Source organism: Convolutriloba macropyga, chromosome 15, assembly GCF_964194025.1.
Source record: "Convolutriloba macropyga chromosome 15, txConMacr16.3, whole genome shotgun sequence".
NCBI lineage: Eukaryota > Metazoa > Xenacoelomorpha > Acoela > Convolutidae > Convolutriloba > Convolutriloba macropyga.
This window is the reverse complement of record NC_134482.1, coordinates 40877386-40902861: the sequence shown is the minus strand read 5'-3', so window position 1 is coordinate 40902861 and position 25476 is coordinate 40877386. Positions and strand designations below refer to the sequence as shown.

At 35.1% G+C, this 25476-nt stretch overlaps 1 protein-coding gene across 7 annotated transcripts in view; it reads left to right on the top strand.

Moving 5' to 3' along the window:
* Positions 1 to 25476, top strand: part of LOC142354422 (uncharacterized) — a 203213-nt gene that overhangs the window by 109449 nt on the left and 68288 nt on the right. For 6 of the 7 annotated variants that reach the window (XM_075406711.1, XM_075406713.1, XM_075406712.1 and 3 more), the window contains exons 15-24: positions 2456 to 2689; positions 5966 to 6004; positions 6668 to 6730; positions 9447 to 9545; positions 14048 to 14248; positions 14714 to 14812; positions 15311 to 15517; positions 21503 to 21604; positions 23344 to 23517; positions 24990 to 25181. In XM_075406711.1, coding sequence (XP_075262826.1) covers positions 2456 to 2689; positions 5966 to 6004; positions 6668 to 6730; positions 9447 to 9545; positions 14048 to 14248; positions 14714 to 14812; positions 15311 to 15517; positions 21503 to 21604; positions 23344 to 23517; positions 24990 to 25181 — 1410 coding nt within the window. The remainder of the gene's footprint in view (positions 1 to 2455; positions 2690 to 5965; positions 6005 to 6667; positions 6731 to 9446; positions 9546 to 14047; positions 14249 to 14713; positions 14813 to 15310; positions 15518 to 21502; positions 21605 to 23343; positions 23518 to 24989; positions 25182 to 25476) is intronic. The other variant, XM_075406714.1, reaches the window with a different exon arrangement.

Below are 25476 nucleotides of genomic sequence, written 5' to 3'. Positions count from 1 at the left end.
AGAGTCTTTAAGATGTCAGAACTGTCAGCGGCAATTCAGTACAGTTAGCGGACGCAAAGTGCACCAAACAAGATTCTGCAAAGCCGGTTTGTCAAAGAATTTCGTCGACAAGTCAAAGTTCGAGCAACTAGAGGCGAGCCTCACCTGTGACAAGTGTGAAAGGAAGTTCAAAACAGTCAATGGCCGAAAAGTTCACCAATCGAGATACTGTGGCAAACCTAAAGCAGCTGCCACACGCGTGTTTTCCTGCAAAGTACAAGATGTTATCGGAAACGAGTTTGAAAACATAGAAGCGTTCAAGTATCTTGGATCATATGTCAGCCTCAAGCATGGAGACCTCCAGGAAGTCAATTGCAAACTTGCAGAAGGTAGACAACGGTTTGCTAACTTCCAAAATCTCTGGAAGAGCAAGCAGCTCAGCGTACACCTCAAGTGCAATTTGTACAAAGCACTCGTTTTATCAGCCGTGCTGTACAGCTCAGAGACTTGGACTCTTTCGAAATTAATGGAGAGAAAACTTGAGAGTTTCCACTGTGGTTGTCTTCGGAGAATTTTACGTGTGTCATATCTGGAGAAAGCAACGAACGATGAAATTATGTCAAGATCGCGAATGCCCCAACTATCCACGATGATCATGCTCAAACGGATAAAATGGTACGGTCACATCCAGAGAATGGAACCAGGAAGATTAGCCCGCAGTGCCTTCGATTGGGACCCGCCCGATCAATACGCCCATGCCAGACGCGCTCCTGGGGGGCAACGGAAAACGTGGATGAGTCAAATCGAAGGAGACTGTGTACGAAACAAAGTATCGCTCACCAGATTGCAGGAGAAAGCAGCAACCGGGTCAAAGAATGCCTTCAACAATTTCGTCGTACAGCACTTCACAGAATAACCAAACAAATAACTCTTCTTGTTTTGTTTGTATTTGTATTTGTATTTGTATTTGTTGCCAACCGTGCCTTTATTTCATATTTGGAATTAAAGTGTTGAAACAGTAGTAGTAGTAGTAGTAGTAGTAGTAGTAGTAGTAGTAGTAGTAGTAGTAGTAGTAGTAGTAGTTGTAGTGTTAGTAGTAGTAGTTGTTGTTGTTGTTGTTGCTGTTGTTGTTGTTGTTGTTGTTGTTGTATCCGTAGCGATGATTGAAATTGGAACATTACTTGATACATATTGGTTTTTCTTTAATACAACTTGACAAGTTTCCGAAAAAAAATATCATTTAGTTTGGATAGTTTGAGAAATTTTGGTTTTTAAGGAGCAGCTACAAAATTAAGGCCATTTTTATTATATTTGTTGATTTTTATTGTTTAAATATTATTCGAATTGTAATGGTGCGTTGTTTTTTAGGGAAGTTTGACCTTGTGTGTTTTGTGTTATTTGCAGAGCAGAAAGACTTCAAAACTCATTTATTGACAGACCACAGTTAATGGCAAATGATGTCTTAACAATTTATACCTTAATGTTAGCGGAAAGGTTTTTTTGGCTTCAATGCAGTTTGTGGAAACTTTTGTGGAACTTTGTAATTATGCCTCAATTTGTTGTTAACTTGTAGTCTATTGAATCAGATGTCAGCGTCGTTTCAGCGCGTTTTTTTGTAAAAAGTGCATTGATTGCAGAAAATTTTAAATTCCAACGCATCTTCAGTTCAATTTCTTACATAACATCAGCGCCTTTTGAGTACAGTTCTAGTCAAAGTTTCGGCATTCTTTTCAACGCATTTTGTACAAAATTTTAGCGCCAATTCAGCACATAGTTCCGAAATACCTGATTTATGATTCGAAATACAAGATGCATGACTCGAATTATGTGGATTTATGATTCGAAATACGAGATGCATGACTCGAATTATGTAGATTTATGATTCGAAGTAGGGGCCGCATGAATCGAATTACGTTGATTTATGATTCGAAACGGTAGGATTATGACTCGACAGACCGGGTCATTGTTCCGAAATACCAGATTTATGAATAGAAAGACCGGGTCATTGTTCCGAAATACCAGATTTATGAATAGAAAGACCGGGTCATTGTTCTGAAATACCAGATATATGATTCGACTTACCGGGTCATTAACTTCTTCCGGGTCCGTGTATTTAACGACCCGGAATGACACCCCCCCAGACGACGTTTTGTCGAGTCATATTTCTACCACCTCGCCCCGGGTAGTCCCCTCCCCATTTTGGTTCGTTTCGACCCGGGAAAAACACAGAAGAATGATTTTGCAAGATAGTCGTCCAGTTATAATTGAGGAAAGAATGCAAATACTTGTAAAGTGTAATAGAATATCTAACATTTTCCAAAAAAATAGTGCATTATTGAACAAATTTTTTCTAACATTTTTGTAAGTTTTTGAAAAATAATTTATAATAACGTGGCTATTATTAGTCTAACTTCGAGATCAGTAAATAATTTAATCCAATTTGCTCTAAAATTAATTTTATTTCAACATTTAACAGGAGGGCGAAACTTCCCTTCACCTAGCAGCCGAATTGACCCCCGACTGTGCCCACTACAACAGGGAAGAGGTCAAGATCATCAAACTTCTGCTGGAGTATAAAGCAGATTTGTACCTCGAAACGAGCATGACGAAAGAAACCCCAATTCACTGCTGTGCCCGAGGGGGTAACTCTGCGATTTTGTCCGCCATTTTAGCCCATCTGAATGACATGAGTATGCAGGAATATGAGAAGGTACGTGGAGTGGGGGGGGGGGGGGCAGACACAAGGGCAGACATTTGAAAAATAGCAAAGACTACGAAAAGTTAAGACGGGTTGTTGTCAAGTTTTGCCCGAATGTTTGCGAAAATGTATTCCTGATCTGTTAGAAAAAAGTATAGTTTTTCTCATCAAGAATTTTTTTAATCAGTCAAGTTTGAGTTTTGTGTTTTCTACTGATAACTTTCTATTGTCTGTTAAAAGGTTTGTTCCGATAGAATAATTTTCGTCAGTTAATGAACAGTCATAAAAACCAAATTCTAGAGGCAAATTCTAGATGCCTTTATATATCGAGGCTGTAGATAACAACACCAATTAAAAAAATTGTAGTTAACATATGAAAAGAATTAAAAATTCAACTGAACAGGCTCACAGACAACGACAGCTGTTTTAGAATATATCATTTTGAAAAACAGTTTTAAAAAATTGATGACTTTTAACAAACTACAGAATTGTTTTTGAGTTCGTAAAGGTTTAAAATTTAACACAGAGAGCTCGTTACCTAATTAAAAACAAGCATCAAAATCATAAACTATGCCAGATCTGCGGCAAAGTTTTTAGGTTTAAAAATTAATGATGTCAGTTGTTCATTTGGGGATTAGAAAAAACGTTCTATTTTAAAGTCTTTTTGTTTTTTTTTTAAATTTTGAAGAATTATTTAGTTTTTTTTGCAAGCTATTGCTACAATTATATTTCATTTTTGATTCTCAATGATTCCAGAAGCATTAGGAAACAATACGTAGTCAGGGGCCAAGAAAATTGACACCTTGAGTAAAAAAGAGCAACATACAAACTTCACAGTTTTGTAGACCGCCTTCCTTTTGAGATTAGGAATTTTTAGTAAAATTTTTTAAGCATTATGTACAGCTCTGCCAAGCAACAAATCATTCAAATTACACAATCTTTTAAATAAAATGCTGCACTTCTTGAGAGATCTTTTTGTGTTTTCGTTTAATCTTTCGCCTGATTAAACTGTAATAATGTATCGAACTAAGATGCTTCCCATTTTTTCATAACATTAGATTCAACCTATTAAGAAAATGTTAACAAGTTTTTTTTGGTAGCATTTAAAAAATTACAAATACATGACGCTCAAAATAACGAGCACTTAAAAAATTTGGCATTAAAACGTTTTTCTAACGATACAAGAAGCCCATGTCGTACATTCGTGGAAAAATAAAATAGATTTAGTTTTTTAAAAAAGAGCAATTAAAAATGTTAATTTCTTGCAAAAACTTTGAAGCCACAAAAAAGAAAATTGATTTATAAAAATAGATTGGCCACAGGCTTGAAAATTGCGTTTTGTTAGTATTGTTAATTTTGTAGAATTAATTCTTTTCAAAAATTATGATTTCATTTTCAAACAAAAATACTCTTTTCTTCGAATTAGCCGACCCTATGATAAAACTTTGATACTCAGTCTATACAAATTGTTATCAAAAAGTGACACATGAAAATTTGTATTAAACATTTCTACAATACGCTACATCTGATATTCAAAAATATCATTTTTCGGCAGTGAACCGGGGAAGTAAGAGGGTTTGTTTTCTAACAATTCCTATAAACCTTTAACTGTAATTGATACAAACGTAACCTAACAGTGCATCTTCATTATTGGTTTTATACGCATAAGTACGTTTGACGTATAACAACCTCCCAATTATTCTTAAGTTTGCTCCAAATTAAAGACATTTGAGGACTTCAAATTTGTTTTGTCTGAGAACAATTTATACGCTGCAATGAGAATATTTTGCTAACATCTAGGCGTGGAAAGAAATTTTCGCTGTTAATTAAATAAAAAAGTGACCACAGGCAAACAAACCACAAGCAAACAAAAAAGTGATCACAGGCAAACAAACCACTCAAACCGTGTATATATATATATATATATATATATATATATATATATATATGTATATATATATATATATATATATATATATATATATATATACATAGATTTATATATATTTAATTTTTAAAGCGAAAAGCTTCTAAACCTGGTTTTTTCTCAAACATTATTGTCTTTCCAACCGCTTTGAGCACGTGAACGGAATTTTTTGATGACTTTGAATGGTCATTGAAGCTATATTTACACGGGTTTAATTTTCTTTAGTTTGACATAAGGTTATACAATATTTCATGCTGTCGTTACTTGATTTCTGTATGACGGTTGACCCGGGTACCCGGAGGTTGGTGGCGGAGTAAATCTTTACTGAATCAGCAAAGAGACATTCGATTTTTTATGATGGTCAGTATTCTGATCATGTCCCAATTTGCACGGGCCATTCTTGATTTTTGGGGTCTTGATTTACTGCATGAAAAAAAATATGCTCAACTTAACTCCCGCGAACAAGTTTCGATTTATTTGCGAATCGAACTTCCGCGTGTGTACTTGTAATATTTATTTTGAGTAACAAGTCGTAACCACTAAGCTAAATGGGCCTTGTGGTAATTGACTGCAAACTAGCTTATATATAAATAGTGTGTATACTACTATTGTAATTACCTGTTCATAAGCTACAAAAATATGACATTACTGTGCTAAGACTTAAATTTGGGGTATGAGTAATTTTCAGACTGTACAGGATTATTTTAGCCTGGGCTAACTCCATTACCTCGATATGATCATAATGAAAAAGAACTGCACATGAAGGAACTTAAAATTTTCTAGAGTTGCAATGTTTCAGAGCTGAATTAGGTTTTCACACTTGAAATGTGCTGGTTCAGCGCTGAAATGCTCTGAGACTCAAGTCCGTGGTAAATCAAAACTACACTCCATAAAATACTTCAATTCAAGTTTTTTTTTCAGTTTTTGCCATCTGTAAGTATTAATAACTTGAAAATGATAAATTTGTGCTTAGTCAGGTTAGATAGTTGATTGACATAACTGATTGTACTTATTGACCTTAACAGGGCTTTTTTCTCATTCTGACTATATCCTTTTTGCTTTTTGGCCTATTTCAGTGCTGCGTTTTACTTCAACAAACTATAGCGGAACTGCCCAGAATTGTCGGTTATTTGTAAATTTTGTATCTGTGAATATTTACTTATTTCCATTATCCGTGTAAATTAACCCTTAACGACGGTGCAATAAAAGATCTTTTGCGTTTTGTGTTTCAACCTTGGAAAAAGTCCTTAAATTTTTCTGGTAAAAATTTGATCTGCGGTTGTAGTTGCAATTGTAAGTGCGTTGTTTTGCTGCAGACTGTATCTATAGCGCGCATAATCTCATGTTCTGAGCAATTTTAGCGAAAACGGGCCAAGGTCAACAAAGACCAGGCCCAGAAAGTAAGTACCAGATTTTTCAATTTGTCAGTCACTTTTGAATGAAAGCTTTTCTTGCAGTCTACGTCCGAGAAATTGTTTACCTTGTTTTTTGCGAGAAAAAAAGAAACAAAAATTTTCTCTTGAAATTTTTTATACGCACATGCGGTGTGAATTTTTCCATTATATTATTCGGGTCTTTCCCATTAGAGCCCCCCCCCCCCCCCCCCAAGATTAGTTGTCATATAACTTTTAGCCCCCCATCATGGTAAACAATACCATAAAGGGGGGCTATAATTTCGTGCGGGGGGCTATAATTTTTGTGCTGGGGGGCTGCAATAGGAAAGACCCATTTATTTTGCTTCGCAGCATTCAAAAAATCTGAACAAAAAAGAATAAAATTGACAATTATTCATCAATTATGACTATATGACTTAATGCTTACATTATGATTGTTCTTAAAACGTTTCAATGTTTTCAAATAATAATCACGTGTAATCAAATAATGAGAAAACTTTTGTTCTTTTATTGAGTTGTGTTACATAACTTGTCACTGTGAAATCAAACAATCTGTACACAGATATGGGATTTTCCGCACGTTTTTCTCCATGGTTTTGTTTCCGAGAAGGAATTGGAAGCGAGTTGTTCATGCCAAACTTGTTTACTGAATTGTTTATGTTTTTACAGGGTGGGGAAGCGAGCAAAACAGTGCAAAGCACTCAATTGAGGAGTCTCAACGTACGGAACAAGGTATTTATTAATTTCTCAAATTTTTATGGGAAAAATAGTCCTTCACCAGGAACAAGGAATTTTACAACAAGACTTTAAGCCGAAATCGCCGATTTTTTGGTTAGTAGATCAAAATATTGTAATAAAACGTTTAAGCTAGACATACGATTAATTACACTATAAGTTTTCCAATGATTGAGAACATAAAAGCTACGGGCCGCCCGATATTTGCATTGCAAAAATTTGCAGGATTTTTTACGTGGTCAATGTCCGATAAGTAAAATTTCAAAAATTATGGAGTTTTGTGGAACGAGTGGTGTTACTTCGTAACAATTTTTGATTTTGCTTAACCATTTTTGGTGTTGAAATAAGTTACCGAAGAGCACAATTTTGAACACACAATTAGCCAAAACTTTTGTTGCCCAAAAATTATTTGTAAGTATTTGAGACAAAATCAAAAGACCTAATTGTTCTTCTTAACAGCGATATGCGCTTTTGCAATACTGTTGATTGTCTTCCTAGTTCTCAAAAAACATCAGAGAAGAAGATTTCTGAAATTAAAAATTGGTTTTGAGATATTGCATGTGGAACTGAGTAACTCATTGTGGAAAGTGGTTGCGGACATATCCAAATTTAAGGAGAATTTGAACTAAATTGTTTTCGCTAACTAGTTTCTACAAACACGCTTTATTTAAGCAAGCCTTACAAAAATTAGCATGCAAAAATTAACACATTGTCAAAAAAAATAATTTTAAAGAAAATAAAAAATTGCACTCCCGTTGCTTTATACTTTTGCTGCATTGACCACGATAAATATTATAAAAAGTGTTTCACCAGCAAAAGAATGCCTTTGCATTTGTGAGTCGAAGTTGAACTTTTTCTATCGTTGACTTGCCTTATAAAATTAAATTAGGTTATCAAATGAGAAACGAAAGAATGTAAAATTACTAACAACTTGAGAATATTGCCTACGATTCGAACGAGTGAAAATCAAAATACAAGGGTTAAATGTGGTAAGTTTCTAAGAGACAGAATTGATTTCACAATTTACAAGAAAAGGATCAGTAATGCGTGTTTTAACATATTCCAAATGAAAATAAAAATGAAGAGACAAGAAATTTCCAAAAATTCTCATACTGTTTGAAAATAATTGATATAGGAGCGAAAAATTGTTCAAAACTCAAATCACCTAATGAAGGAAATTATACCGCATTAGAAGGCCAATCAGACCTGCACTTATTAAAGATACAATTCAGACAAAACAAAAGCAGGACATTAAAGTGATTGTTTGTCGACTGGTCGTTTGGAGCAGACAACAAGGCTAATCACAAAAAATGACTATCAGTATCGAAAAGACACAAATTTTGTATTAAACAAAATAGAGTCAAAATCATAAAACCATCAATCGAAAGATAAAATTAAAAATTCTAATTTGTGCTACTCAGAAAGTGAAAAGTGACTTAAGCTTGTCTTTGCCGACACTAAGTTACAGTTGACGTTGACATTAAAGTGCAAAGTTAAAATATACATCAAAAATTTTTGAAAACAAACATGATTAAAGTAATTAAAACCATTAACTGTCAACGGAAGCTGTAATATCAGTTCAGTTACATATCCAATGGAAGCCCATGAGACCTGTCTTTGTTCATACTATGTTCTTAGACAATAAGAAGAACAACAAATACAGGACAAAACAAACAATTCAAATAAATTGTTATAAAAACATTGTTGAAGCCAATGAAACCATTTACTATTAACTGAAAATATTATATGTGTTTAATTGGGCATTTATAATGATTTCAAATAGGTATATTGTTTCATTGGTTTCAATAGTGTTTTTTTTGCTTAGTGTTTTATTGCTTTACTGAATTCAGCCCATGGGACTTGTATTTATTCAGAATATTTGATCAGACAAGAGAAATGAAAATCAAATAATTGCAATTATGCGAAAAGTACAAATTTTTATTGAAAGTTTTTGGATTCAAAGTCGACAAAATAATAATAAACAGTATTTGAATCTTCACAATTTAAAGTTAATTTGCCAAGAAGGCAGATTGAATATTAAGGAGACTAATCTACGAGATGTCTGTCATAATATTTAAAAGGAAGCAAATTTTAAAAATTCACTGATGTCGTTTTTAAAGGAAATCGAATTCAAATTAACAGGAGCCATTAGCTATCAACTGAAAGCTTTAGAGAAGTTGACCTCTACGTCTTTAGGAGCTCACTTGGAATTTTATTAATGAAGCTAAGTAATAAGAATACAAAAGAGCAACAGATTGAGGCAAAACGAACGACTAACGAGTTCAATAGAAGTAAGCGAAAACACTCATAATTGTTCTTAAATGTTCATTGGTCCTCGCTTGATTATGAATGGACCTGTTTCTAATTCAACCTAGATAGATATGAAATCTTGATCGACTGAAATAGATACAGAAAAAGAGATTCAAAAAGATTTACAAAAGAGATTCGAAGCTTTCTTATGTTTGAAAAACGGCGATATTTAAACTCTCTTATGTTTAAAAACGACAATACTAAACCTTTCTTATGTTAAATACCGAACAAAAACGACGATACCGACAAAAATTCATAGGAAATTTTGTCGTTTTTGGTTAGAAAAAAAGACGATACCGACGATTTCTTATTTTTAAAAACCGATGATCTCTCGACTAGGGATCTGCGATAGTGATAACTTTAATGTTTGTTTGTTTATATGTTTGTTTGTTTGGTTGTTTAGGCTGGCTGGTCGCCCCTAATGGTGGCATCTGACAGTGGTCACGCGGAGGTGGTTGAAATCTTGCTGAACAATAATGTCCGCGTGGATTTATTCGATGAGGTCTGATTTAATAAAAATTTGTCTAATTATATATCAAAATTTTATAATTTTATTAAGAATAAATTTATTACATTCACGGGGTAAAATGTTGTTCATACCGTTTATAATTTATACTTGATTTTTTTCAGCCGGTAAGTTTTGTTCTGTTTAATTCTCAAATTGTTTTGAGTTTACCCGACCTTAGAATCAACTTGTGTATGCCTTAACTAGGTTAGATTAAACATACGTTGATTTTTAGTATATGTTGCTCAAAGTTACCTAATTATTAATAATAATCAAAATCCTGTTAATTGAATTCTTGTTTTTCAATCTGATATCATAAAACACGATTATTTTGTTTTACCTCTTTATAATTACAGACACAAAAACCCAACCTGTTTTCCCAAAATATTGTTTCCCAGATCCCATAACTGACTTTTAGCTAGTTATGTTTGTTTTAAAAGGAAAACTGCGTTTTAAAAAAGATGTAATTATTCCTGCTTATGATTGATATAGTTATGTCCTTATTTCTGAAAAACTTGGAAAAAATTTGAAATCTAATTTAAATTAATTTGACAATTGCATTTAGAATTTAGAGACCTTTTGTGACTGGTAACAACAAAAATTTTAGACTTATTTTTTTCCAGGGTAATAGTGCGGATGTTCAGGTAACCAAAGACATCAAAATCATCGTTTTCCCTCAACTGATCTCGCCTTATTATGACGAACATTATTATTTTCTTCACCCATAAAACCCTTCAGACCCGATAAACTCAAAATACTGTTTCCCGTTCAGATCTGAGTCAGGTTTTAATCATAGAGCTTTCATATTATGGAGCATCAACTTTCCGGACTCAAACTGCAGTTGAATTCAGCGATGAACCCCAAAACTTAATGAAAACTTTTATGATCATGTCGCTTTTAAAAAATTACAGAGAGTTCCTTAGAACTATCCGAAATGACTCACTCGAGCGTTAATTTGCTTTTTCTGAATTTGATCTGCCGATTAAGTACTTGCGACTGTAGGTCATATGGGAATTTATTATTACATCATGCCTTGTTGCTGAACAAAATGAATTCCCGTAAGAATTCTTACATTGAAAAAAAAAGATTATAAAAGCATGTGGGATTTTCCGATCTTTATGTTAGTGTTTTTTGAACCATAGTCTTATCTAACAAATAAACATTTCGAGATGACAGACGTTTTGTATAAATTGGAATAACATCTGGCCAGTACTGAACATAAGTTTTGTTTTTCAGGCCCGTTTTTTTTCAACCTGTTCAAGCTACCGCAATCACCTATATTTGATTTTATTACTCCTATTTCAGATACGCAAATATCATATTCATACTGAACTATGAATTGCAGAAAACATTTTTTTAATAGTTTTCAAATAATTCAACAGTGATACCCGGGTTGGAGACCTAGTGAATCCCATCGATGGATCATAGAAACTTCATAAAAACTCCATCCATGGTTCATCGGAGGTTCATTGCCACTTTTTCATTGCGATTTTACTATTTCACTTTTTGTTTTTATTTATTTCACGAATTCAATTTTTTGTTTATTTGCGGTCTACCAATTGTTTCATAATTTCACTTTGATATATCAAAGTAAAAATATGAGACAATTGGTGACCACGAATAAACAAAAAGTGGATTCATGAGAGAAATAAAAGCAAGTAGTAACTCAGTTCAAAGTGATTGGTACTGTTGTGAAAACTATTTAGTCTACGCCAAAATAAATTAACTGTCCCAAAACAAAAAAGCAAAATCTTGAAAAACAATTACGAAATTTTTTTTTAAAAAGAGAGTAGGACAATTTTAAGCCTGTTAAGAAACAAATTATCATTCATTATTGAAACAACACTGACAGTTAAGTTTGATTTTGGAATTCATTAAGTCTACACACTGTTAATAATCTTATCAAGAATTCTATTTATTGTATATTTTTATTCTGTTTTCCCAGTCAACCTAAGTCGAGCGCTCACCTTATTTCTTTAGCAATTTTACAAAGCAAAAGAGAAGTAATATTTTGAAATTAACAGTTAAAACAATTTTTTGTAACTTTTTGCAAAATACAATATCACCAAATGTGTTCTTGATAAAAAATATGACCCTCTCATCACATGCAGAAAGCTGTGTCAAAACTGATCGGCTATCTTGATTGCTGATGCATTTTTCCGCAAAAATGAACCTGATACATTGCTATCAGTTATTTTGGAAGTCAAGGACAATTTCAAGTAAATGCACCTGAAAGAAAAAAATTTAGGGCGCAAATATGAAAACATTTTTTTGCGAGATCTTGCGCAAATATCAGCTAAATTGCAAAAATGAAGTTTTATTATCCTTCAAATTGGGAGATTTTGTGCAGAAAGAAGTCAGGCAATTGTTATAATTTGTTATCTCTATATTCTCGTTTAGATTGCCTCAAAGATCTGCTAGCTGAATTGCAAGACGAAATGTTATCTGAAAAGATCAACCCAGCATCCCATTGTTTTTCATGCTCCACATACAAACTATAAATTGTTATATAGCACATTACTATAAAAGAAACAGCACGTGCCTAAAACTTTTGTACCCGCTAAGCAGCAGCATAATGAAAATACAACACGGTTGTTATCTTCACCGAGAAGTTATCAAAATCCTAGGCGAAGCCGAATTGTTACGATAATTTCGAGGGCAATAACAACCGTGTGGTAATTTTTTTAAATCAACACCTCTTGCGCTCATTTCAAAATTGAACACAGTTTTATTGGTTTTCCTTTTTAAATTTTGGACCATTACATTTTAAAAGGTAAGTGATGTTTCTTCAGATCTGTTCATCGTTTTGTCCTCATGCCCCCTCCCACACACACACACACAAACACACACTCACACACACATAAACACGTACCCAAGCACACGCACCCGCACACACACACACACACACGCACACACACCCAAACACACAAACAGACATACACACACGCGCACACACACACGCATGCACACAGACGCACACACGCACCCACGCACGCACACACTCACATTCACAATTACACACACTTACAAACACACATAAAACACACACCCACGCAGAAACACACACACACACACACGCACACAAAGACACACACACACCACATACCACACACACACACCACACCTATACCACACACACACACCACACACACACATCACACACACACACGCACGCACACACAAACACGCACGCTAACACACACATACACGCACACACTTACACACACACGCACACGCACAGACACACACACACACACAACCACAAACACACACACGCACCCACACACCCACCCACTCACTCACACGCACGTACGCACACACACACACACGCACGCACACACGCACGCACGCACTCACACACGCACGCACGCACGCACGCACTCACGCACGCACGCACTCACACACACACTTACACAAACAACCACAAACACAAACACACACCCACTCGCACACGCACGCACACACACACACGTACAGGCACGGACACACACAACACACACACGCCACAAACAAAACACCACACACAAGTTTTTTTAGACTACAAGTTTATCAGACTGTTTCCATCATTAGACTACGAGTTTATCACCACTTTTTTGTCGCCACTGTTTATTAGTAACAGTGGCGATAAAAGAGTGTGATAAAATCGTACTCTAATGCTGAAGTGTTTTTCCAGCGTCGATCAGGCATTAAAATGTATTACACTGGCAGTTTAATTAACTGTTATTATCGCAACAGGTGTTGATTAAAACCAAAAGTTTTCATATTTTTAGATTTGGTTTCAGAGATTTCCAGTTTCAAGAAAATGTCTTTTTTTAACAGAAACGGATGTTTCTCAAAGGTGCAGTGGAAGCAAAGAGATGCTTGAGGTCTATGCAAAACTGAGTAGTAAACAACAAAGAAAAAAATCTTTGATTTTTTAGCAATCGTTGCACGGGGGATTGTAAATCGGTACATATAAATATGACACGTGCCTTTGTGGTTTGAAAAAATAATTGCGCTTAGTTATAGTGAGAGGATTGCAGCTTCTCTAAATTAAAACTTCGGATCTATTCTGTCCCCCCCCCCCCCACCTTAGTGAGCATAAATCTTTTATGACCCCCATTATTTTTTTACATACTAACGTGCTATATAACCACATATAATTTCTAACTGGGGTCATTAAAAAACACTGGGGGGATGGGGTGCGAAACAGAATAGATCCAAAACTTCAATAATTAAACCAACTATTGTACTCGATCTTAGTGAAGTGATGTTGAGCAACGGCTACTATTTGCTATTTAGAACCGAGTCGTTGCTTCAAAGTTGTTCTTACCACTAAATTTATCAGTGTATACCAACCACAAATTTGTGTGAAAAAATATTATCATTATTGTTATTATTTTTAAATTCAACCCACCCCCAGTTAGCGATGATCAAAAACCGACTCACCAGTAAGATGGTCGTGGAGGATGAGGGGGGGGGGGGGAAACGGATTCAAAGAGCCAAAAATTAAATTTCAGGGTGGTAATACGGCACTGCACTTTGCAAGTGACAAGGGGTACATGGACATAGCTGATGAGTTACTCTGGCACAAGGCGTTTGTGAATGCCAGGACTAAACTGGGGGTGACCCCACTACACCTGGCAGCCCAAAGCGGGCATTCGAGACTGTGCCAGTTGTTGATCAATTCACACACTGCTGTGGTTGATGTACTCACCCTGGTTAGCTAAATCTTATTTTATAACTTTTGGTTATGACTAATAACTTGATTGAAATCTGTGTCATTTGAAGAGGCAATAAAAAAGACTTTGAGTCTTTCAAGAAATATATGCTAAGAGACATTGAAATAGTAAATTTTCCTAATACATGAAATCAAATTAAAATGGTATTGGATTGCGAACTAATTAAGGGTCAAATAGACTCCCCACCCCCCCCCCCCCCCACATCCCTCCTTCCTCCCGTAAGCTTTGTGGGTATCAATCCTCTACGCCCCGCGAGCATGTTTTAGTTTTTCCTACATATTAACGTGCTGAACAACATTTCACAGCTTGCAACTGCGGGGGGGGGGGGGGCGGCATGGGGTTGGCGTAACAACTGGGCTGGAGAAAATCTACAATTTAATAATTCATTAATATTTAACAGACGTTACTTTTAATGAGATCTGAGATGAGTCTGTGCTTGTTTAGACGCGCAAGACACCCTTACATCTAGCAGCCCAAGAGGGTCAGATAGACGTCTGTCAGGCTCTGCTGGATCTGGGAGCGGATGCTTTTGCAAATGACATGGTCAGTTTCCATTGAAGATTCAAGAGCTATTAGAGATCAAAATTTGCAGCTATTTCGTTTCAAATTTAGCTCACATTTACAATGTTCTCTTTTTTTCTGGCTTTATTTGATATATTTTAACCATTTGATATATTTTAACCCATTTAAACTCCTTTTGCAATAGAACTGGTTAAAATATATCAAAGAAAACTTATTTAGAATATCATTAAACTTTTGCATTTTGTCCTTTTGTCTTTATCATAGGAAAAACGCGACATGTTGGCTTAAAAAAATTTTATAAAATGATTATAAAACAGTAATTTTTGGAAAAAACAAATTGTTGCAACTATAACTTCCCATTTATATGTTTTATAACTTCCCATTTTTTTCATCTTGTCCTTTTGTCATTATGTAGGAAAACCGCGCCTTGATGGCTTACAAATGGTACTTAAAACTAAAAACTGTAATTTTTGGAAGAGTAAAAAATTCTAACTAATTTGCATTTTCTTCAAATTTTAGGAAGAACAAACTCCGTTGCATTTGGCGGCCGAGAAGGACTTTTCAGAGGTCGTCAAGTTGTTCTTGAGTTCACAACCAGACCTGGTCAACATTTGCAACAGTGAGGGTCGTACTTGTGCACACATTGCTGCGTCCAAAGGAAGTCTGTCCGTCATCAAAGGACTCGTCAAGTTCAACCGGGAGGGTCTCGTTTTCGACAGAGATTCGGTTAAAGAACCAGATCTTAGTAGCCAGTTTCTGTTGATTGATTCTTGATTATTAGTTCTCTGAGACTGTTTACAAAAAAATTTGAATTGCTGTTCTAGCCCGAAAAATTTTGGCGTAGATTCGATAGAGATCATCGGTAAGAAAAGACGACCGATTCTTGTTTTCTAAACAGAGTTGCAACTATTTTTATGAAGTCATTTTAAGCAATCAATATTTTATCACAACTAGTTAGATAGCAATTCGTTGCCCGTATTAAGCAGTAATAAGCAAGTCGAAATGCAATATTGATTTCATTTGTGTTGGCCACGACCTGCGTAACACTTGCGAGCTGGTTACCAAGTCAAAACCAGTTTATCAAAAATTTCGATTTGCTTGCAATTTTTAAGGTGCCGAGTTTTTGGGATTTAATTTTTGGGGTGCTTTTAAATCACCTCACAGTTATTCGAAACAATATACTAGCCAACCGAGGGCGATAGGAGGTCAAATACGAGCTTTGAGCTATTTTAAGCCGTTTTCAGCAGTTTTGAGTCGAGTGGCAGCCCCATAAAAAATGAAATCACGAAATATTTTGAAGCTCTCGAACCGAAGGAAAAGTGTTAAAAAGGAGATATCTGCTAGGGTCCCCTTGTTCATCATCATGGGTCGGTCACCCTGAATCAGGTCCCTATTGACCCAGTTTTGCAACCAGGAGTGAAAATCTGCAAAAATTCCCGCGATAAATTGATTACTGTACCTCATATCGAAGTAGTCCATCAAATTAAATTTTTGAGAATTTTTCGACAATTTTTTGACGAATTCCGTACCGATTTTTTTTCAATCCCCGGGCGCTTCCTGGCAATTTGCCGACAATAAGTTACTGTCCATTGGCTATTTTTGGCGATTTCTCGGCCACTCTTTGTCGACTTCTCGGGCATTTTTGACGACTTCCGGACCAGTTTTTGTCGAATTTTTGGATATTTTTCAACGATTTCTCCACCAATCACTCTCATCAATTTACCATCTTTTTGCGTGGTGTTTTCCCGAAGTTTCTTTGACATATTATCATATCTTTTACTCGAGCTTTCCGAACGTTTTTTTACGTTGACAATTTTTAGCCGAAACCTAGATCTAGGCTTGCATGTCTTTGAGTGCACAAGACTGACAAGTGTAAAAATGACGCGATCATGGCTCCGAATCAGTACTGAAGCTAGAATTGCAAATAGACATGCATACTGAGATTGGCTTGGTGGTGAGTAGGGTGTGAAGAACGAGAAACCAAATTAATGAGGAAATAGTCATTTTTCGATTTTAGCTCAAAAAGAAGCATCTCATTTTCCGTAGAAAGTTCCACTAAGGAAAAATTTAACTACCCATTTCAATTTTAACACGGGTAGTGTTTAAGTCATCAGGGGACTAGTCAAGGTTAATAATCCTATTTAATATCCCATTTGATACGGATTCGTTTAAAAAGCTAAAATTAAGTGTAGAATATGTTGAGAGCTCATCGTTTTTCTTTCATATTCTATCCTGAATTAATGATTTTTTCTTTTTAATAGCCGCGTCCTCAATTTGAATTGTATTGGGGCGCTGTATTTTCTTGTAAGATGTGTTCACACATTTTTCAATGACTTTGATCTTTCAAAACGGGATAAACAGGTAAAGCCCAGTGAGCATCAAGCTTCATTAGAAGCCCAAAGTGAGCTTCGATAGTCCTTCTTGTGCTCACAATGGTGCATTTGCTGGGATGGCCATAATTAAAGGTTAAAAGGTCCCTTTTAGGAGTTTTTGGGCTCAAAAAGCTTTAATTTTTCATGTTTTTTTGTTTTTTTTTTTGATTTTTTTGTTTTAGTCTTTCGTTGAAGTTTTCCAAAACAGATGAAGGCATTTTGCGAGACAAAATAACCAGTTATGACCATTTTATGAGCAATGTGTTTTGGTACTACAAATACAAACATGCAAAATGATACTAATTTTTGCAATTTTTTTTTCAAGTTTTTTGAAAATTTTTGTCATTTTTTGAGTTTTTCCGGCATCAGGGTTTAGGAAATGTCCTTTGTGGGTTGACAATAGAGCACTGCATGGTTTCTAGTAATAATGGATTAGTTTTCAACATTGTAATGTCTCGAAATTTGGCATTTTTTTATATAAAAATTGGAATTTTTCTCTAGGTTTCCTAAAGTTTTTGTCAATTTTTGATATTTGTTCATTCTCAAGTGCCAGAAAATCTATTCCACGGTCTGATAAAAAGTTACTCCATGGTTGTTGGCTTAATGGATTTGCTATCAACAATTTAGCTTTTCGAATTTTATCAATTTTTTGATAAAATTTGCATTTATTTCAAGTTTTTTATCAAAAGATTTGTCTTATATTCAGTTTTTCTTGCCTCAGTAGCCAGCTAATCTTATCCATGGTTTGATAATATGTTATTAGATAGCTGCTATGGGGCAACTGAACGGATTTTAGGAAATTTTTGAAAAAATTTGGAATTTTTTTCAAGTTTTTTCAAAACATTTGTCTCATATTCAGTTTTTCTTGTCTCAGTAGCCAACTAACCTCATCCAGGGTTTGATAATATGTTATTAGATATTTGTTAGGGGCAATTGAACGGTTTTCAACATTTTAACAGAACGAATTTCTATTTTTTGCAATTTGAGATATTATTGCCTATCGATCTCTGAGCCAATGAATTTTTTAATGCTTGCAATTGGGTTCATAGATAGCCTCTAGAGACAAAGAAATGATTCTGAAGTTATTAATAACACAATTTTTAACAAAATTTTATTAAAATTTGCAATTGATTTCATTTTTTCTATTTTTCGGTCTTTTTTGAGTTAAGCGATCTCCACGCGCAAATGAATTTTTTCAGTTCAAGCAGATATAATACTGTACCGATTTCAAAACCAAAAAATGGTCTTGAACATATGTTTGAGACATGTATTCTTAAAGGAACGAAATTTTTCCCTAGGTAAAAAAGCTTCAAGAGTTTTAGTAAACAGTATTTTTTTGTTTTGTTTGTTTGTTTGTTTGTTTGATTGATTTAGTTTCTCAATTTTTTAGATGATTTTGTTTGTATTTTGGCTGGCTTTTTTCAATTGATCTGCTGGTCAAGTAGAGTACTTTTATGTTTTTCATTCAATTCTTTAAATTGTATTTTAGGACTTGTCCTGCTATGTTTTTATACTTCGTCTAACAGATTTTTGTTTCGTCTTACCCTGACTTCTTGGAATTGACTTTTGACCTTCAATGACTTCTGAACTCACTCAAAAAAAGACTTCTGAACTCATTTATGGAGCTTTAAACTCTATGAATATTTACTTGTTAAAAGTCAAAAAGTGTGCATCTAAGTAGTGCCAAACATATATGCCTCAATTCTTAATTATTAGAGTCTTGAGTTTTTGATTCCGAATATTAATTTTGGGATCTTCTACGTTTGTGCCCCCAAAACGTTATGCGCCCCCAGATACAGAGCACGTTCCTTTACATAGTAAGTCATTATGTAAAAAAATTTTGCACGTGCATCTGAGGGGTGCAAATAATATGCGCCCACTAAGCTGGGAGGGCACAAACGGAAATGATCCTAGTTTTGAAAAGCCCTATTAGGGCGTTCTCCAAATGGAGCTTATGTGTCTCATAAAATTGGCAGCCCAAAGCAAACCCAAAAAGTCTAGTTGTTTTATTAAAGGACTGTTGGTCGATCTGTCTATCTAATCTTTTTTAGTTGTTTCAATTCATGGAAAGCACCAAGCGTCTATCGAGGCTATTTTCCGGCAGTCTGCCGGCTATGTTTTTCTTAGTTCAATCGAGAGGTTCAATTCCTTGAGAGGGCTTCGGTTAGCACAGTTTTGATTCTCAGGTTAACTAAAGCATTTTCAATCATTCAAATTCTGTTTGAAGATACCCTTTTGAACGTAGATACATAGAAATTCTACTGATTACTTAATTAAATAAATAACTAAATTTTTCTGTGGGAATTTTTTAAATAATCAAAGGCTTGCTCAAGACAAAGAACAAAGCTCCAGTGTTTAAAATGGGTTCCGTTAAAGAAGTTAATTTTATAGTTTGCTATTTCCTGATTTTTAAAAACAAAGTTTTAGTAGTTTGTAAAAATTTAATAGATTAAAGATTTTTTTAAACAATAGTGATTGCTCTCAAACGAAGTTTGTAGAAATTATTTTACTTCTGTTGGTGTTTTTCATGCACTTTTTCGCCTGACCGATTTTTGTCTGACTCATTTGACTTTTCGTCCTCAAAAAGGAGATAAACAGGCAGCACCCAGCGGGCATAAAGCTCTCAAGTTTCAGCTCATTAAGCTCTCTCATTTCAGCTCATTAGTCAGTCTCTCAGTATGCAGTTTACAGAAATTGATTCGGAGACTCATACTTTTGATGCGAAGGGCAGTTATTAGAGGTTGACACCCCCAACACCCCCCCCCCCCCACACACACACACACACACACACATCAGCCCCCCTCTTCATCCCCAATCCCCACCCCTGCACATCGTTCAGGCCGCGTCAGAGACCCCCTCCGCCGAAGATGCTCATTTTTCAGTTGCCCCCCACTTGTGTCCTCCAGGTGACCCACCTCCCCCCCCCCCCGCGGCGATCACCTCCCGCCGCTTCATTTAAACTAAACCTAGCCTCACTAAACCGTGGCTACTGAGGAAGCCAACCAGAATTTTGTTGCAAATGTATCATTAGTCCTGTGGACTTTATATGCGATTTTTCGCTCGACCGGTATTTCATCTGACCCTATTTGATTTTTCGTCCTCAAAAACCGGATAAACATATAGCGCCTAGTGGGTATTAAGTTCTTCTTTCACCTCACTAGTCTCCAAGTATGTTTTTTTTAATTTTGCTGGAAGACACTCTTGAAAATGTAGATACTTAACTGTAAAGAGAGAAAAACATTTTAAATCCGCTGGACATGCATTATTAAAAGCTCTAAATTTAATCGGATGTTAGACAAAATAACGGGCCTTAGCGATTGAACACAAGACTTTGGAAAACCCAGATGAAAGTGAATCAGATTTTGAAAAACCTGCCAGCATCAGCAAGGTCTTTAAATTTTTGACGGATCGTTGGATGAAGAAATTTGAGCTTGAAATGTGAGAAAGAAGAAACATTTGTCAAGTTGGATAAGATTGGTAATGTTTTCATGTAGAGATAGTCGAGATAGTTCTAACACTTGAACACAATTGCGCTTTTTTGTTTAAAAACACTGAGAACGATTTACAAAACTGAATTTAGGAACTCCACTTATGACTTTTTGCAAAAATAGAAACCAATTTGTCATTTGAACTTGACACCGTAAATTAACGGATAAAAATCAAACGAGCTTTAACAGACGTTAGAAAATAACTTAAAGCCTCAAAGCATCTTTTGTAGTCACAGAAATTTATTTGTATTGAAAACTGGAGTTGCTGGTCACTATTTGTTTCTTTTTGCAGTATTGATTTCAACTTTTTAGAAGAAATGAAACTAATTGCATTCAGGGGAAAAACTCTGACAATTTTAAAAATATGTTAACCTAATTTCACTATCGACAATATATAGAAAAGCTTGACATTGAATGAAGCAACAAAAGTTATGAAAATATCGGTTTGAATTAATTTCGATTAAAGATTTTACCGCCCATATTAGTTACAAAATCAGCTTCATAAAATTTCTGTTCTGCTGAACTTATAAAATCTGATATTTTTTCAATCTTAAAATTTTTCGTGATCTTGGGTTATCTTACCAAATTAGGATACCTGATATAAAATAAATGTAAAATCTAATAAAGTATTGCAAATCATGTGATGATTAAAAATTTAGAGCACGTTTTATGAAAAGTTTTTGAATTAGCTTCTGAGATTAACTATAACTGTTCATGACCTCACCTGCACACTGTGCAGGTGATTTTACCTGCACGTTGTTTAGAGTGTAGCTAGGCTCAATGTGAAAAGTTTTTCAAACGCATTTTGAAAGTAATTTCGTATTTAATTGTTTTTTTTTGGGTTGTTTAAGGTATCGGGAAGCACAACTCTTCATTTGTCCGCAGCTGGAGGGTTCCATGAGATTGTGAGTCTCCTATTGGACAATGGCGCCCACCCACTTGACGAAAATGATGTAAGTAACTGCAGGGTTTGACCAAACTTATGCACCATAAAAATTGCCATATATGGTACCTTATTTACAAAACAGAACGGACCTTATATGGACCATCAAAGCAATGAAAAACCGTTTGTGCTTATGGTTAGTAAGGCACCATATATGGTACTTTTTAATTTATCACTGAGCAGTTTCGGAATTGAGGAAATGAAATTAAGCAATTTTGCACGATAAACTACCTCCATATTTCAAGCAACGTGTAGGCAGAACCATATAAGGAAAAGAGAATAAAACCCGGGTCGAGGAAAAATCGGAAAAAATGTAAGACATGCGGTGGAAATTTTTTTTACTGCAAATTTCATACATAGTTTTGCGGTGAAATTATGTAATTTCAACGCTATAGTAAGCGGTGAACTTGTAATACTCACCGCATTTCACTGCCGTTACAAGGTTTCGAACGTCTCACCTCCTTCATGTCATGCACTTCTTCTTCCACTGCGCCATCTCTCAGTACCTTCTAGTATTTTGGTTTTGAATATAAATCAAATTCACTACTTTCTGTAAAACATGCGCGGTAAATTTTAGTCAGATTTGGGAATTTTAGAGGTGAAATTACATATTTTATCGGTGAAAGGTGGTTATTTTTCGCAATTTCACCGCTTACTCTAGTAGTGAAACTACATAAATTCACCGCTTAGAAAAAAATGTCAAGAAGATGTAAGATTAAGGGGTAATCTTAAGGCGGGCTTAAATCTTACAATTCCTACCAAACTGCCCATTAATTTCACCGCATTCACTGCTGATCTCACACAATTTTAACACTTTTTTTCTAAGCGGTGAATTTATGTAACTTCACCTCTAAGTTAAGCGGTGAATTTATGTAATTTCATCGCAATTACCACTTATCGCACATAATTCGGACACTTTTTTCAGAGCGCTGTATTTATGTAAATCCACCATTAAAATCAGAGGTGAAAATATGTAATTTCACCGCTACCAGGGGATAAAGTTTTTTTTTCACCGCATTCATCGCCTGATTTATGTAATTTCACCGCATTCACCGCTTATCTTACAAAATTTCCGGCATTCACCGCGTATCTTACATATTTTTGCGATGAATGGCGGTGACACCTCGACCCGGGTAAGTAAACATTTGAAAGAAAAACTAAAAAAATTCAACAAGTGCTGTCAAGAAATTTTCTTCTGTGTTCTGATAAAACCTAATCAAAATTTTAGTCGCATGATATGTCAAATTTTGCAAGAGATGTCTAGATCATGCGTGTCTAATCTTGATTCACTCGGAGGGTATTATTTTCACATTTTTCAAAACATAGTAACAAGATTATTTCGATATAAATGGGGAAAATACTTACATGTTTCCATAGTCAGCTTGTTTTTATTTAAGAATTGGCAAAATTTGGTAAGAAAAAGTCAGCACCGTTTAAAATTACTTTGTATTAGATTTTAGTATCGATCTGAGATGCTCGACGAGCATTTAAACTTCTCTGGTGTCTCTTGAGTTTAACGAGAAGTTTTAAGTTCTAACCGCATGCTGGCTATTCTTGGCAACTTTAATGATCATTTGATCTTGATCTGTTAACCGTTTGACCTCTAAGACGTCTGTTGTGTTTTACAGGAAGGTCTCACTACTCTAAAAGTGGCGGCTATCCATTGCAATTTTGATAACATATTTTTTAATGAAACATTTGATTTAATATGTTGACCTTTTGACCTCTAATGTCTCTTATGAATTACAGGAAGGTCTCACTCCCCTTCACATGGCTGCTATTCATGGTCACACTCAGGTGTTAGAAGTGTTGAAGGCAGCACAGGTTCCTCTCAACTACTGCAGCAAAGTCACAGGATTCACAGCTATTCACATGGCAGCACATTTTGGACAGACTGAATTTGTTCAGGAATTACTCCAAGATGTAAGAACTGTATCTCTGGTTGCCAGTTACTCTTGAACAGGGAGGGGGGGTCCTTAAATTATAGCCCGCCTGCCCACCCCCATTACCAAATTACCAAATTTGGTAAGGGGGGTGGGCAGGCGGGCTATAATTTAAGGACCCCCGTTTGCGTAATTTTGATGCACAAGAAACTTTTGTCTAGCACGAAATATTTTTAGTTCATTTTATGGTGACACAACCTCCAATTATGTTATATGTTAAAATATAACATAATTGGAGGTTGTGTCACCATAAAATGAACTAAAAATATTTCGTGCTAGACAAAAGTTTCTTGTGCATCAAAATAAAGCAAACGAAAGGCGGTATAAGAAAAAACCTCCAAAATAACCACAAAATATTCTATATTCTCAAGCTATCAGCCTATTACATTGTATAAAACGCTCTGATATAGGACAGTTTTTAAATTTTTGATGTAACTGGAAACCAAAAAATACCAGTTGTGTGAGCGTTACTGGGCGGCAATACTAAAGAACTTTACGATAATTCTTAAAATCAATCAGTACGAAATTCCGGCAAAAATTTTATATGCGATTAATGCCAGAAGCAATCATTAGTGACAAGCAAGTGGTTTGCTTCCACATTATCAAAAAAATTAAGCAAATATTGCAATAATGCAGTTTGGATTTGCGTTTCTGCTCGAGTACGAGATAGCAGAATTGCTTAATAAATATGAACATGAACAAGAACATTTGTATCTTGAACATTATCCGCAATTCTTAAAAAAACTGGATTTTTGATTTTTGAACTTGTGAACTCTACAGTGATGTTTTACATAGGATCGTGTCGACGACTTCGCGAATTGGGTAACACAGAAAGCCAATTAAAAACTTTCAAAATATTATTACTTAAAAAGTTAATTTTGTAGAACTAGTAATAAATTACTTTAATTTAAAAATTTTGTTTCTTATTTTGTATAACTAAGTTTATTTATTTATTTTGCCGAACCATTTCTCGCCCTCAGAATCGTTCTGATTGAAATTCAAGCCGGAAAAACTCCCTGTTGACTGCTGAATTAAAATAAATATTAGAAACCATACTGCTCAAATTTTAAATTTTTCGTTGTGATGAATTATCAGAAATTTTTAAAAAATTAGGAAAAAATTGAATTTTTTTTTCGAAATTCGGATTTTTATAAAATTTGTTTGGGGCAAATTACCTAATGCTTGCTCAGTTTTTTTACCATGTACTTAAGAGAGGCAAAATTTTGCAGATCCACTGGAAGAGGAAATTAACTATGGAAACAAAAAACAACAGCAACCAGTAAAATAAAAAAAAATTACAGAATTTTGGCGACCTGGGCATCAACATTTCCCATGAAAATCAGCCGAACATGATTTTACTTATACATTTCAAATTTTGTCAGCAAAATCGAGATCTTACATGTCTTGACAAGGTGTTTCAAGTTTCGTTTCTTCATCGTTTCTGTGTTTAAGGTTGGAGCCCAGATAGCAAGCTCTCCCCCCGCGGGCATGGACACGGCAGCTATGGCCGAGACTGGGGTTGAGAACTTCACAGAGTACGGGTTCACCCCCCTCCACTTGGCAGCCCAAAATGGACATGAAAATTTGGTCAGGCTGCTTCTGAATTCTCCCGGAGTGCAGCCGGATGTTCACACCCAGTTGCATGTAAGTGTGAAAAAATCTGCTTTTTTTATAGTTTTGTATAATTTTTTGAAATTATAGAACAAATTTCCAAGTAGTATTTGTCGTAAGAATTTCTCACAAAAATTCCTCGTACAAATGTCTCACAAGAATTTTTCACAAGAATTTGAATACTAAAGCGATGAGCTGCTTCTCAAAAATCGAAGAATTTTAATTAAAAATGACCCCTAACTTATGATCAGTTGTAGGCAAATTTATCTCAACATAATAAATTAGAGCGTTTTTTTTAGACATTTTACCCTTACTTTTGCCTATATTA